Genomic DNA, 15,060 nt, shown 5'->3' with positions numbered 1-15,060 from the left:
AAGCTCTTAAATCACTATTTTAAGGTCTACATGAGCCTGAGGATGAAGATCAAACATCTTCTAGTCTACAGTGCTTGAACAATTCCTTGGGATACAAAGATGACTAAGACATGTCATCATTCTATGGCCCCTATGGTTAATTTACAAACCTATGTCAATAGACATGAGCACAGACATTTCTCTACTTATCTAAATGAATTAACAGATATAACCTAGTATTGCACCAATATATTTCTGGAATGTATAATCAAGTGAGATCAATTTAAAGCTAACATCACAATTTGAAATAAAACAGACAAATAACATGAAACGGATTCAAATTTCTCTGAATTAAATTATTTTAGGACCCACAAAAAGGATACACTTGTGCCTTTTGCAGAAACATGGATGGCGCTGTAGGGACATTGCTTAGTGAAATAAGCCAGAGAGAAAAAGAAAAATACCAGATGGTTTCACTCATAGCAGGAGTGTAAGGGATCAGGGGGAAAAAATAATAATAATGAACTATATACCAGAGACATTTTACGGGGGTGGAGTGGGGAATAGGGTCAAAAATGGGGGGCAGGGAGTGCACTGGACTATGGTGATGGCACACGGGTGATTTGGTGATGGGAAGCCCACGGGGATTACAACTGAGATGGATAAAAGGCACAAAATGATTTAAAAATAAACTACTACATTATTAAAGATTTTTTTTGAAAAGAAATTATTCTAGGATGCAGCAATCTAGACTTTGATATAAAATAAGACTAACAATCCATTATAAAAAATAAGAGAAAGCTCTAGTTTTCAGATAGAGTAATTCTGGTCAAAGGAGGCAGATTTACTGTGGTAGTCCCCTAACCTATTATTAAAAATGTGTGTCTTGATGAATTTTTACATGCAGAAATTTTAAAGGAAAAGTCAGCATCACCATAGGAAAGACAAAAACTGAAAAGAAAGTGACAAATACTAAGAAGATCAACCAGCCGACCAGTTGATTATTCTGAAGATCTGATAACTGCCACTCAAACCATAAGTTAACTGACTGCAGAACTGGGGCCACCACAAAGGAGAGTGAGGGGCTGAGAGGAAGGTAAGAAGGGTGCTGAGGGTACTATGGTGAAGGAATATTGATGGTTGGGTGAAGAGCATGGTATGCGGTAACATATATTTGTAGAGGTGTGAACCTCTAAACTAGAACATACAGTGTTGTAAAAGCAACGTTACTTCAATAAACAATTAAAATAAAAAAACCCCAAATCTTTAAATTGCATGAATATAAAATTGAAATTCAAAATTTAATGAAGACTCTCAGAGGTTAAGAGAGCATAAATTATTTGGGTAACATTTAAAAGGTGAAATAATAACACTGAAATCCATTTCTCAAGTGAAATCAAGGGGACATCAAAAAGCCCAGCATGGAAAAGGACCCCACCTTCGTTAATATTACCTTGTGTATAGGCAGCATCATCAGATCCCATACTCAACTTCCGTGCTTCACTTATTCTATCCACATGTGCTAACGTAGGGTCCGTGAGGTGCTGAATATTCTCTGTTTCTACATAGTGATCAGGATGGTTTAGAAGATTTGTAAGTTCAAAGGTAGGGGACACCACTCCTGGTGAAACGGCAGGGGGCTTATTGGGAGAAACTGTAATTTTGAAAGTATATTTTGTATTGGGTTGTGTGACCACCACTCGAGGAGAAGTTGCAGAGTTATTGCCTATAGCTCGACTTTTGGGTGGGTGGTGATGAATAAAGGCAGGACCCATGCTCACTTGCCCAGACATATTCCTGGAGGCAGCAGATGCTCCAGAGTTTGTGGAAATGAAGAGGGTAGGTTGATTCCGCATGACCTGCTCATCTGTGGAGGCGTTAGCTGAAATATAGACCTTAGGTTGACTACGGGACATCACCTCATCGGTATTTGGGGGACTGGCAGCTATGTAAACAGTGGGTTGATTTCTACTTAAGGTCTGGCTGTTGACGGAAGAGGAACTGCTGGAGGTTCGAGGTCCAGAAGAACGCAATTTTGAAGAACTGTTTCTTTGTGGGGGTTCAAGTTTGATTTCAATCTGGTTTTTTCGAGGTCCTGTTGAAATATTCTGAATGTTGTATTGGCTGTGGGCAGAAGACTGAGAGCTACCAGATGAATGAATCGTAGGTGGTTGTGGAGTAGTAGGAGAACTGATGGGCATGTAGACATGAGAGGTCTGATGGCCTTGCTGATTTGGCTGCTGGGCTGAGGTATGTGACAGAGGATTAGATGCAGGATAAGTAGTCCAGGGACCAGGCTGTGAAGGTTGATACACTTGCTGAGGGTTCATGGGGTTAAACTGAGATACCCAGCCAGAATGTTGCTGTGTCTGTCGAGTTGTACCACTAGGAGTTGTAATATAAGGCCTAATGTAGATAGAATTTCCCTGTGGACTGTTAAGTACAGGTGGAGGTACACCATGTATGTGCAAAGATGTAGGAGTATTACGACCAGTCTGGATATTTGGGGCTAATGTAACCATAATGGGATTAAATCTGGGAGTCTGAGAAAGGTTAGATGTTCCTTTGCTGGCTAAGTGAAATCCAAGGTGTGGTGTTGAATTTGAAGCACCAGATGTACTGGACATGCCAAAAACATTAAAGCCTTGAGGAACTTGAGCTGGTGCTGTCTGTGGCTCTTGCTGAAACAGTTCATTATTAGACTGACCACCCTGAAGTTGTCCATCGCTAATGCTGTGCGTCAGAGTCCTACTTCCATTCATTCTACTTCCTTCTCTTCCATGGTGGTAAACATTCTGTGACTGCAAGTCCAAGTTGAGAGAAGTCATGTGATTGCGTAGACCAGAAATTCCAGAATCATCCGAAAAATTCAAGTCTCCTTCACCATAAAGATACCTTGTACTCTCTTGAGAGAGAACTGCACAGCAGGCATCCAGGTTATTATTATTCTATAAAACAAAATAACAACAGGTTGATGTTAACAGCCAGAAGCTAATGCTTATTTTCTTATCACTATTTAAATATTATGTAATGCCTTATCATCAGGGCAATGCAAATGAAAATCACAATGAGATACATTATTTCATACCAGTGAGAATGGCCCATATTTAAAAAACTGGCAACAACAAATGCTGATGAGGTTGTGGAGAAAAAAGAACCCTCTTACACTGCTGGTGGGACTGCAGATTGGCCCAACCACTATGGAAAGTTTGTGTGAAGCACTTCAAAATACTAAATGTGGATCTACCACATGACCCAGTGATTCCACTACCAGGAATCTACCCGAAAGACACAAAAACACTAATTCAAAAGGAAAGCTGCACCCTTATTTTTATTGTAGCAGGATTTATAATAGTGAAGATATGAAAACAACCTAAATGCCCCAAACCAAGAAGATACACAACAGAATATTACCCAGCAATCAAAAAGACAAACTCATGCCATTTACAATAACATGGATGGAACCAGAAGAGATTATGCTAAGAGAAACAAGTTAAAAGGAAAAAGAAAAATACTGGATGGTTTCACTTATAGGAGGAAAACAGAGAAACCGAACAAAAGGTCAGGACAAAGACAAAACTTACAAACAAATCATAGATCTGAAGCACACAACAAGGGATGAGAAGAAGGGCAAAGGGTTCAAACATAGGTGGGAAAAGTACAAGGGATTATGGTGGTAGTTCACTGGTGCTGTGGTGATGGGTGAATTATGGGGACTATACCTGAGGGGTGAAATCAAATATTGTACAAAAATGAAAAATGATGAATGAAAAAAAAATTGTGATGTGATTAATCTAATTTTAACAGAGAAGATATATTTGAACCCTTTCATTTGAGAACTTTTTTTATGCAAATGACCAAATTAAGGGTTTACAGTAGTAAGGTAATACAATAATTCTCCAATAAGTAATAGCTAAAAGTAAACCAAGTCATTATTCTGGTTAGGAGCTATTTTATAGTAAGATGAATTCATTAAAATTTAGTAAATTACAAACTAATTAAAAATAGGGTTGGACAAATGCTCAAAGACAAACCTTAAAAGCTGATCAGAGATCTGAGGCACCCACGAGGAGAGAAGAAAAAGGAAAAAGAGTGGAGAAGTGAAAATGCAGTAGGAGAAGAGCAGAAAGGACTACAGTTTGAGACAACAGTGATTTGGTGGGGTACAACTATGGTCATTGCACCTGTGGGGAGAAATACTAGACTGCCAAAAATTAACAAAGAAGGAAGAAAAATTCATTAATAAATTAACAAGAGATCTGATTAATAAAGAGCAGTTTGAATGTTGGACAGAATAGCACACAGAACCCTCTCTTGTTCTCTGTGAGGGACTGGTCCTAGGACATCGTCTGCCAGGATACCAAATGCGATGGATGTTCAGGCTCTTAATAAAGCAGTATTCACATGAAACCTACACAGATCTTCCCAAGTATTTTAAACATTTAAATTAGATTATTCTTGGGCCCTCCCTGGTGGTGCAGCGGGTTAAAGCACAGTGCTAAGAAGCTAAAGCCACTTCAGTGTGAGTTCGATCCCCGCCTGCCCCGGAGGTGACCACATGGTGTGGCAGACCTCTCCTGACCCTCCCGCTGCTCCCCTCAGCAGTGTATTTCATTGATCTACCTGTTCTGTTCCTCACCTCTGTCTCTGGTGAATCTTCTCACCACCCCTGCACCCCACTTCTGTATGCATAAACAAATAAAAATCTTAAAAAAAATTAATTACTCTTAATAGCTAGTACAACATAAATGCTATATAAATAGTTGTTACACTGAATTTTTAGGGCATAATGGCAAGGGGAAAAAGTGTACATGTTCAGTACAGAGTTATCCATGGTATAGATTGTGATCCACAGATGAAACTGCAGATGTGCCCTCAGATATGAAAAGTCAATTGTATTATTGTATAAATACTCTGCATATCCAACTGTTAAACAGTTTTTTTCTTTTAAACCGAAGACCTTTAAAACATCTGTATTTAATCTAAATTTAAAAAGTTCTAAAATTCATAACAATACCATCTCAATTCCTTACATGCTTTATATTAACTTGTGTTAAAGAGACATATATTATGAAATATAAGTTCAAGGTAACCTCCATACTCTGTCTTTACATATGATAAAAGTATACAAATCTACTCCTGAAAAAAAAAAAAACCATAAAATCAACCAGATTGTTTCTAAAGAATCCTTGAAAGAGAATAACTAACCACCATTTATAAATCATCAATAAAGGTAGTTCCTGAATGCTGACAATATACACACCTCTCTATTAACTGTGGAAGATAGTGATACATAAAGTCAAACCTTCCTTAGAGAAGACTACAGTTCAATTAGGATTTTTAGAAGGGTAATATTACTAAAGCAAGAGTATGTGTCAAGTAATAATTAGATGCCAAATATATTGATACTAAAGTTCAACAGAGAATATTGTAGGCAACTATAGAAAGGACTGTTAATGAGAGATGTATGTTCACAGAACATACAAGGAGGATTTGGAAAGAACAAAATTCTTGGTGAGTAGACAGACAGGTGACAGTAAGTAAAAACATATTCTAAGTAAGGTGACTGGTACAGATTTGCCTGGAGTTAAAGGTTTGTATTGGGAATTTTGTAGAACAAATTGTTAGAAAGGCAGCCTGTTAACAGTAAAGTCACACTAGAGCTCAGATCTTATAAGCAAAGAGGAGAGTCACTGAACATAAATGAACAGAGAAATAGACACAAAGGGTGTCTGCATAAGTTAAATCTATTGGTATTTAAATAGGGAATACCTTTCTCAAAAAGACCTGTTAGAAGACAAACAATAATGATTCTATGAGAGTGGAAACAAATTATGAAAATCTACATATTATTAGTCAATACAGCTTGGCTACATAAAAGAACAATAATTCAAAGAGGATTTGGAAGATTAGTAGCCTAAAAGAGGAAAACTGAACTGAAAAGGCATCTTGAAGTCTTGTTAAGAGATCATAGGCATTTATGCTAAGAGAAGTCAGAAGGAGAAAGACAAATTACCGATGATTTCACTTGCATGCGGCCCAGTCGTAACTAACCCAAACCACACTCTGGATCTCTGATTGCAGAACTGCTGCTAGAGGGGCAGTGGGGGATGGGGATTGGGAGTGAGTGGGGCAATGGATTCTAGGGTGGAGATTATTGGGGCTCTGGCAGTAAACCTGCTGTGGTTAACATGCATCTGAATAGATATGAGCCTAGACCCCTAAGCCAGTGTGTGGTATGTCCCAATGAAGATTATTAAATAAACAAAATAAAAAAGAAAAAGAAACGACAGGCCACACTCTTTGAACAGGTACTACAAAAGAAAAAGTTAACACACAAGGCCTGACATTTCTCTTGTTCCCAGGCCAAGAGTTCAAATGTCTCATGCTGTAAAAATCCTTTTATCCTACTCATACATCCGAAAAAATATACTGGTTTTCCAATTTTATTATTCTGTATTATAATTAATAACCTTTTGTTAAATCTGGTTGATATTCTTTGCTTCAAGCCAACTTTATTGCTATTCCTACTAAATTCTCCCTAAGTCAAAGCTCATAAAGGACCCATTGTCTCATCTTCTGTCAATATTCCCAAACTAAAATATGTATTTCCTACCGAATCTGAATTAATTGTTCCTTTAAAAGGTGATAGTCACATTTACAAATTTCCCTGCCTAATTCTCTTGAGCTCTCAAAAACCCCTCCATTCATTCTTTCATAATCTGATTATTTAATGTTCTAGTCTCACCGCTGCATAATCCATATCCTTATATTATACATTCTAGACAGCACTTTTTTTTAAAAATTTATCTATTTATGCAAACAGAACTGGGGTACAGGCCAGAAGTGCAGGGGCGGTGAAATAATTCACCAGAGACAGAGTGGGGAGCAGAACAGATAGATTGCTGAAGTACACTGCTGAGGAGAGCAGCAGGTGGGTAAGGAGAGGTCTGTCTTGACATAGGGGATCACCTCCAGGGTGGGGATTGAACCCATGTTGAGGTGGTTTTAGCTGCTTAGTGCGGTGCTTAACCTGCTGCGCCACCAGGGAGGGCCCTAGACAGCACTGTTTATTAGAAAAACATGAAAGAACTTATGCTTTGTAAGACTACAGTAGGATAAAAGGAAATGTATTTTTTAGTATAAAACTTTTAGAAAATTTTATACATATGATAATATAGTAAATATGATAAACTCTTCTGTATTCATTACCCACCTGAAACAGTATCAATATATGGCAAATAATTTTTTATCCAAAGTTATGTCTGAGCTACATCTCAGCCCAACTAAAGCATACCTCAGACATTATTTTGTTTTCATCTGTACGATACACAACTTAAAAGTCACTATCATATCTTAAAATAATCAATACTTTAGTATCACTTAATATACAAACAGTGTTAAAAGTCCCTTGATGATGTCACAAACACCTTTTTAATTTATATTAGGATCTTAACAAATTCCATATAGTCTATTTGGTGGATATGACTCTAAGGTTTCTTAAAATGATTAATCCCACCCTCTTTTTAAAATTTTCTAGTTATTTGTTCACTGCAAACTTGATCACTTCCCGGTGGGATTGCCCATTTTGGCTGGCAGAGGAGACCCTTTGGTGTTATCCTGTTTAGTAAGCTATGTGGTTAGTATGTGTGGGCAGCTTCGTGCAGGCATTCTTGGTGAAAACATTTACAGGGTCTATTTCTTACAGCATCATGTAAAGAAGGACAATGTCTGTCTTATTGTGATCTTAAAGCTGATTAGTGGATTCTGACATTGTTAACTTGATGTAGCTACTGATTTTTAGCAACTACCAATCAACACTATTTTGAAACTTTATTTCATTAAGGGTTGAAAAATGGTGATATCTCAATTATAAAATCCCTTGTTCATGTATTAGCTGCAATCTTTCCTCAAAGAGCTTGCTGTCTTATTTTGTTATTCTCAGCACAGAAAAGGCAGGATAAACAGTTTTCCTTTACTGATTTTTGGAATAATTAATTGTTGCTCTGGCAACCTCCAAAGGTGATTAAGATTCATTTTTGGTATGATTATAAGCTACTGTAACATTTTAATGTGTTGGTTGATTATGATCATTATATTCTATGTACACTAGAGCATCAAACTGTCCACATGACATGAATCTGATAGTTCTTCAAAATTTTCTTTCTAGTTTTCTGATGTGACATGATGTTTAAAAATCATCTTGTCCATTTCCTATCCACACCTGGAGCCAATTTTTTCTCAAAGACGCTCTGGTTACTTTCAGTGGGAAACTGTAGTAGTTCCCTTTAAGTGGGTCAAAAGGGGTGGAACTTTCACCTTTTCAAAAGGTTAAAAATCATTACTTTGGGGGTATATATTCAAGTTTACATTCTTTAAAGCTACAAAAGAGTCTGAGTCATTACTTTCAGTTCCTCTTTCATAATTTATTGCATAGAGGTTACAGACATCATCAAACGGATTCAGTGACTTTTTTCAATAGATATTTAATGAGTATCCAATAGGCAGGAAGAAAGGGATATACTGCTGGTCTTAAGGATGGTACAATCTAGTGGAGAAAGTTAATGTGTATACAAATAGTTCTTAGGCAGAATGCTAGGTGGGGCTTAGTAGAAATAAGGATAAGGATTATTTATGAGTGAAGGTCATGCGTGAAGTCCTCATTCAACTAAGGGGATGGTGCTTAAATACTAAGCCTTACAAGGACTGAGTGAGGGGCCTCCCTGGTGGCCTAGGGGTTAAATAGCAGCACTATCACTGTTAAGGCCTGAATCTGATAGGGACCTAACCCACATGTGGCACTGGGGACCCACTTATCTTGCCCACTGCTCCCCTCAGCAGTATATTTCAGTAAATCTGCCTGTTCTGCTCCTCACTGTAAGTGCTCTCACCCCAGTTCTTCTAAGACAATAGTAGCAACAAGCCCAAACAACAAAAAACGAAGATTGAATGAGTAATAGCTAAGAGAACTAAAAACAGTGAAAATTCAGTTAGGAAAGTGCTAACTGGGCAAAATTTTCACACTATTCTGAATTAAATATAGATGTAAAGATGTGAAATATACCTGTTGATAATATAGCTAACTTAGAGAATCCATAACACAAGGAAATGATGTAACTAGTTCCAAAAAAGGGGATCTGAATAGTAAATAAAGAATAGAATAGAAAATAAAGACTTGTGTTCTAAGAAGCAAGAAGTTCAAGAAGGACATGTATGCAAAGCAGCAGCATGGCCTGGTCCTTTAAATGCTGAGGTCTCCTACTTTGTATACTATTGTCTTTTCATTCAGAGAAGTTACAAACCTGCATATTATAGGAGGCTCTCTCTAAAGGAAGGAGAGAAACCTACTGAATGAGAAAGAACAGCACTCCAATAACAGGCTGTCACCAAGTAACAGATGTTTACATTACATTTAAAGGTTGCTTACTCTGTAGCTTAAAAACTATTTGGCCAAGTTTGAAACACTTATACCTTAGCTGTATCCCCAAAGGAGCATCCAATTTCTTTTCTTTCTTTCTTTCTTTTTTTTTTTTTTAAAGATTTATTTATTTATGCATACAGAACTGGGGTACAGGCCTGAGGTGCAGGGGTGGTGTGAGGATTTACCAGAGACACAGTGAGAAGCAGAACAGGCAGATTGAGGAAGTACACTTCTGAGGGGAGCAGCGGGCTGGTCAGGAGAGATCTGCTGCGCCATGTGGGTCACCTCCAGGGCTGGGATTGAACTTGTGCTGAAGTGGCTGTGGCCAGCTTGCAGTGCTGCATCCTAACCCGATGCGCCACCAGGGAGGGACATGGGCATCCTTTTTCTATTCCTTTATTTTTATTTTATTATGATTTTAAAAATTAAATATGAACAACATGAAACACCAATGTCATGTTACAATTTGATATTTGTATATACTATGAAATGATCACTACTTTAGGTCTAATTAATATCATTCACCATTTATAGTCACAAATTTTTTTTCTTATGTAACCTTTTAAGTTCAAATCCCTTAATATTATTAATGATAGCCATCTTGATGTATTTTACATCTCATGGTTTATTTACTTTATAGTTGAAAGTTCGTACATTTAACTGTTTCTCCTCATTTTATCTTTCCTCTCTCCTTCCTGACCAGCCTCCCCTACTCCTCCATCCTGGTAGTGTTCCATTCCTTTATCACATTTGTTATTATATGAGTTAAGAAGCATATTATCTGGATGCCCAGAACTACTATTAATTCAGTTTAATAGAGTATGGTCTGCCTTAAAGGTAATTTTCAGCAAGACAGATTTTTTTTAAAGATTTATTTATTTGTGCATATGGAACTGGGGTACAGGCCAGAGATGCGGAGGGTGAGAGGATTCACCAGAGACAGAGTGGGGAGCAGAGCAGGCAGAGCAACGCAGTACACTGCTGAGGGGAGCAGCAGGCGGGTCAGGAGAGGTCTGCCGCGCCATGTGGGTCTCCTCCGGGGCAGGCGGGGATGGAACTCATGCGGAAGTGGCTTTTAGCTTCTTAACACTGTGCTTTAACCTGCTGCACCACCAGGGAGAGCCTCAGCAAGACGAATTTTATTTTAGCTATCACTAGGTGTTGTTAAGCATGTAGGAGTTTGGTTTTGTAAAACCAGGACATAGTGAAGATATTATTATCGAATGCCTAAAGGAAATTCAAAATCATCTTTCTATTTTTGGTAATGCTTACTTTCTAAAAAATTTGATAAACTCATCTACACAGATCAAAAATTCAAAAGATGGTGGTTAAGAAGTTCACTTATTTTAGTCCTTACCTGGTTGGTCCCTCTTGTCCACTTGTCCACCATTCTTAATTTTTATTATCTTTTATGCAAACAAGGGCAAATACACACATGTTGCACAGGTGTCCCCCGCCCTCATCCGTGTGCACTGTCTGCATTTTGTTTTGATATAACCTGGCTTCATATTGTAAGAATATGTGAAATTCCTAATTTTTTTTTGAAAAATTTTTGAGTAATACAACAACATGTTCTGTTTTGCTCTCAATAATGTACTTTAAAACCTCTAGAGCAATGATACTAAGTGTTCTGGACAGTTTTCTTTTTATCAGTTGGTCCTACAACAATTAACTGAGGAACCTATAGTACTTTTCTATTTCTCAATGGTTCACTGAACAATTTTTGGTATAATCTTATTTTATAACAAACTCCCACTTGAAGTTAGGAAGAAGTCCCTGGTTATAGGAAGAAATACCTCTGTCCATTACCCTTACCCTCTCCATACTTCTTTAACCTCTAGCTCTTTTTTCATCTTTTTTCTTTCACATTCTATAGTGGCAAGTGCAGACTATGGATTCATTCACCAAATATTTATTGTGGGTCTTCTACTATTATTTCTGTTTTTAAGTACTGGTTACTAATGACACTTATTAAGTACTACTTATGAATTAGTTATTCTACTAGTTGATTTACTTCCATTTTCCTATTTAACTCTCTGTGAAGTTATTTTTATTCTTATGATAAAGGGGAGGAAAAGGAAGGTTAAGGAATGAGGGTGAGCCCTCCCTGGTGGAACAGTGGATTAAAGCACAGCACTAAGAAACTAAAAAAAACTAAAGCCATTTCAGCATGAGTTTGATCCCCACCCCCGAGGTGATCCACATGGCCTGGCAGACCTCTCCTGACCCGCTCGCTGCTCCCCTCAGCAGTGTACTTTGTCAGTTGGCCTGTTCTGCTTCCCACTGTCTCTGGTGAATCCTCTCTGTACCCCCTGTACCTCTGGCCTGTACCCCAGTTCTATATGCATAAATAAATAAATCTTAAAAAAAAAAAAAAGAAATGAGGGTGAGAAGTTAAATTACTGCTATTAATTCTTAAAACTTGAACACGTCTGTTTATTACTAAAACATATGCTATTTATTTATTATTTAAACATCTTATACTTATTCATTTCCCCCGTCTTTACTAAGGTGTAAGTGACAAATAAGAATTGTACATACAATGCGTATAATGTGATTTTATTTTTAAGGTGTACAAGTTGGTGATTTAATATTTACATTGTGAAATGACTTAAAATCAAGCTAGTTAACACATCTACCACCTCACATAAGTCAGCCCTTTTTTGGGGGGTGATGAGAACAGAAAAGAACTCTTTCAGCATATTCTAGTATACAAAACAGAATTTTTAACTCAAAACATATGCTCTTTAACACTATACTGCAGATAAGAGCCAGGCATGTGTAGAGAATTCCACCTGAATGAGAATGACTACAGTAGTGCAGGGTGTGAGGGGAAGGACAGGTAACAGGTAGGGCTGCAGAAGGAGCCCTAGTTATTTATGAGCTTTACTCTGAAAGGCTTCAGGAACAATTATGAGGTATTTTATGAAGATAAATATATAATAAAAATTGTATTTAGAAAGACACTTTGGCAGACTGGAGACACCAAAGCTGGCTTGGACTAATGGCAGATGGACCTAGACAAAATGTGATGAGGGGATGAACAAAATGTATTCGCTTGAGATAAAATATGGATAGTGAGTCTCTTACAAACGTCATACATTAAAAAGTCATTTGTCATTGAGAAATATGTTTGAGTCCTAATAATTTTATGTTTTAGCAATCTCAAAAATAGTTTATGATACAAATTTTCAGTTTAATCAAACGAGAAGGCAGAACTATCAAGTACAAAGAAGGCATTTAACTTGCATCTATGCTTGGGGTGATCATGTAGGGTGAGAATTCAAGTTCCTTACTTATCAAAGACTTTTTACTTTCATACGAAGCCCTGAAATTTAAAAATGTTCTCCTAGCAAAGTAAGAGGAGGTAAAGTGAAGGAAGTTGTAGGTGTGGACCAGGTATCCATGCTTTAGACTGAGATCTCATTAATTTTCACATCTACTTTATAAAGTGGGTATTAACCATATTATAGATGGAGGAGAGAACCTAAATAACTTGTCAAAGGCCACAAGACTGACTGCCAGACACCAAAACTCATCTCTCTTCATCCGAGTACACTAATGCCAACAAGATGGTAGCTTAAAGAGTTTTCTTCCAATGTTTAAAACAGAGGCTTGTATTAATAAATTCAGAAATCATCGAACACTGACCTGTAACATGCACCTGGATACAACAACTTCAGGTACTTCAGGAAATTTTTGTCGCAGGTCATGTAAAACCTGAAAATCAATTTGGTGGCTTCCTTGGGCCATTCGTATATTGCCTGATCAGGACTATTTGTACAGCAGGCAATTCTAGGCCTTAGCAGAAATAGTACTCATCTCTTCTGTCCAAGCATTTTCTGTGAAAGAAAGAAAAAAATTTTAATGAGAATTATAGAATATTTTTGTGTATTTAAAATGTCATAGAGTGTACATTAGTACCTAACATTTAAAGTAAGCTATTCAACTATTATTTACTCCTATACATACTCTTTTCAATTTATAATTCCCAATGGTAAACTTTTAGGTTTGTCTAATTCCTATATATATTTGTATGCTTTATAACAGCTATGCCAGAAAGCATCCAATTAAATTTTTGTTAAGGTCTCTTCCCACATTCTATTAAAAGGGGAAAAAGAGTAACATTACTGATTTTTTTCTTAATGATTAGATGAGTATGAAATGAGTAATCTTTTATATTTTACTTAAAATTCTTAAAAGTTTGGATTCTAAAAAGTTTAGTTCTACAAATGGCATTGCATGCTTTGTCTAAAAATGATCTAGCAATAGAATATACATGAAGTTTGATACTTTGCCTTACTTTTCAGATACACATAATCTTTTAAAGATTTATTTTACAAATTATAGTAGTTTGTTTTTACATCATTTTGTGCATTTTTTCACTCAGTTGTAAGCCCTGTGAGCTTCCCATCACCAAATCACCCATGTGCCATCACCATCGTCCAGTGCCTTCCCCACTCCACACCCATAAAATGTCTCTGGTATATAGCTGTTCATCATTATTATTTTCTTGCTTGGTCTGTTATACTCCTGCTATGAGTGAAACCATCCGGTATTTTTTCCTTTCTTTCTGGCTTATTTCACTAAGCATGATCCCTTCCAGCTCCATCCATGTTGCTGCAAAAGACATGTGATTTTTTTTTTTGGTTGCTGAGTAATATTCCATTGTATATATGTACCACATCTTTTTAATCCAGTCACCCACTTTTGGGAATTTGGGTTTGTTTCCATGTCTTTCCAATTTTAAATAAAGTAGCAATAAACATGGGGGTGCAGGTATCTTTTTGACTCAGTGTTTTTGTGTCTTTTGGGTAGATACCTAGGAGTGGGATTGCTGGGTCGTAGGGAAGCTCCATGTTTAGCAGTTTGAGGAACCTCCACACAGTTTTCCGTAGTGGTTGTTCTAGTTTACATTCCCACCAGCAATGCAGGAGAGTTCCTTTTTCCACATCCTCGCCAACATTTGTTGTTGCTAAGTTGTTTGAAGATGTCAGATACACACAATCTTTTAAACGGATAGATTCTCAGGGACTTATTTCTCTTGTCTTGTTAAATTAGTATTTAAAAATACAAATGCTTGGGTTCCAGTCCTAGAAGTTCTGATTTAATTGACTGGGAGCAGCCTAGATTTCTAAAAATTCCCCAAGTGATTCCAACGTGTGGCCAAAGTTGAGAACTACCTAAACTTTATTTCAAACATAAATTGTATTTAGCTTGAAAGCCTCTTTGTGATGTAAACAACGTAAGTATATCAAACCTAAATAACATTAAAGTATTAAAAAGTTTCTGAAAGTCCACAAAGAATTAGATCTCTTTTTCTCACTGTGTACCCAGTACTTTGTAGAGTTTTCAACATAACAGTAGATATTAAAATATTTGACAGATTGATTCTTCAATATGTTCTTTTATGTATGTGCTTTTCAGCTTATTATCATTTGATTAAATTTTACCTAACTCTTTTGTCTATGTGACTTGTCCAGTTTAGTTACATCACATAGGTAAAAGTACTGCCAAACCAAGTTATTTACAAACCTGCTAAGTTATTTGCATTATAGATATGCCAAATCTATTTCTACATAAAACACACACACACACACACACACACACACAATTTTAGCACTTAAAGTAGTCCCTTCATAAATAGGTTTAGGGAGAAA

The 15,060-nt window shown here is 36.9% G+C and overlaps 1 protein-coding gene across 3 annotated transcripts in view; it reads right to left on the bottom strand.

Moving 5' to 3' along the window:
• TAB2 (TGF-beta activated kinase 1/MAP3K7 binding protein 2) overlaps window positions 1–15,060 on the bottom strand; it is a 48,063-nt gene that overhangs the window by 17,122 nt on the left and 15,881 nt on the right. For all 3 annotated transcript variants that reach the window (XM_012723466.1, XM_012723469.1, XM_012723468.1), the window contains exons 2-3: window positions 13,052–13,242; window positions 1,433–2,927 (exon numbers count right to left, since the gene is read on the bottom strand). In XM_012723466.1, coding sequence (XP_012578920.1) covers window positions 1,433–2,927; window positions 13,052–13,153 — 1,597 coding nt within the window. In that variant the 5' untranslated portion in view covers window positions 13,154–13,242. The remainder of the gene's footprint in view (window positions 1–1,432; window positions 2,928–13,051; window positions 13,243–15,060) is intronic.

This window comes from Condylura cristata, unplaced genomic scaffold, assembly GCF_000260355.1.
Source record: "Condylura cristata isolate star-nosed mole 26May11 unplaced genomic scaffold, ConCri1.0 scaffold00001, whole genome shotgun sequence".
In the NCBI taxonomy this organism is placed as follows: domain Eukaryota; kingdom Metazoa; phylum Chordata; class Mammalia; order Eulipotyphla; family Talpidae; genus Condylura; species Condylura cristata.
The sequence above is the reverse complement of the archived record's forward strand: the minus strand, read 5'-3'. Positions and strand labels throughout refer to the sequence as shown.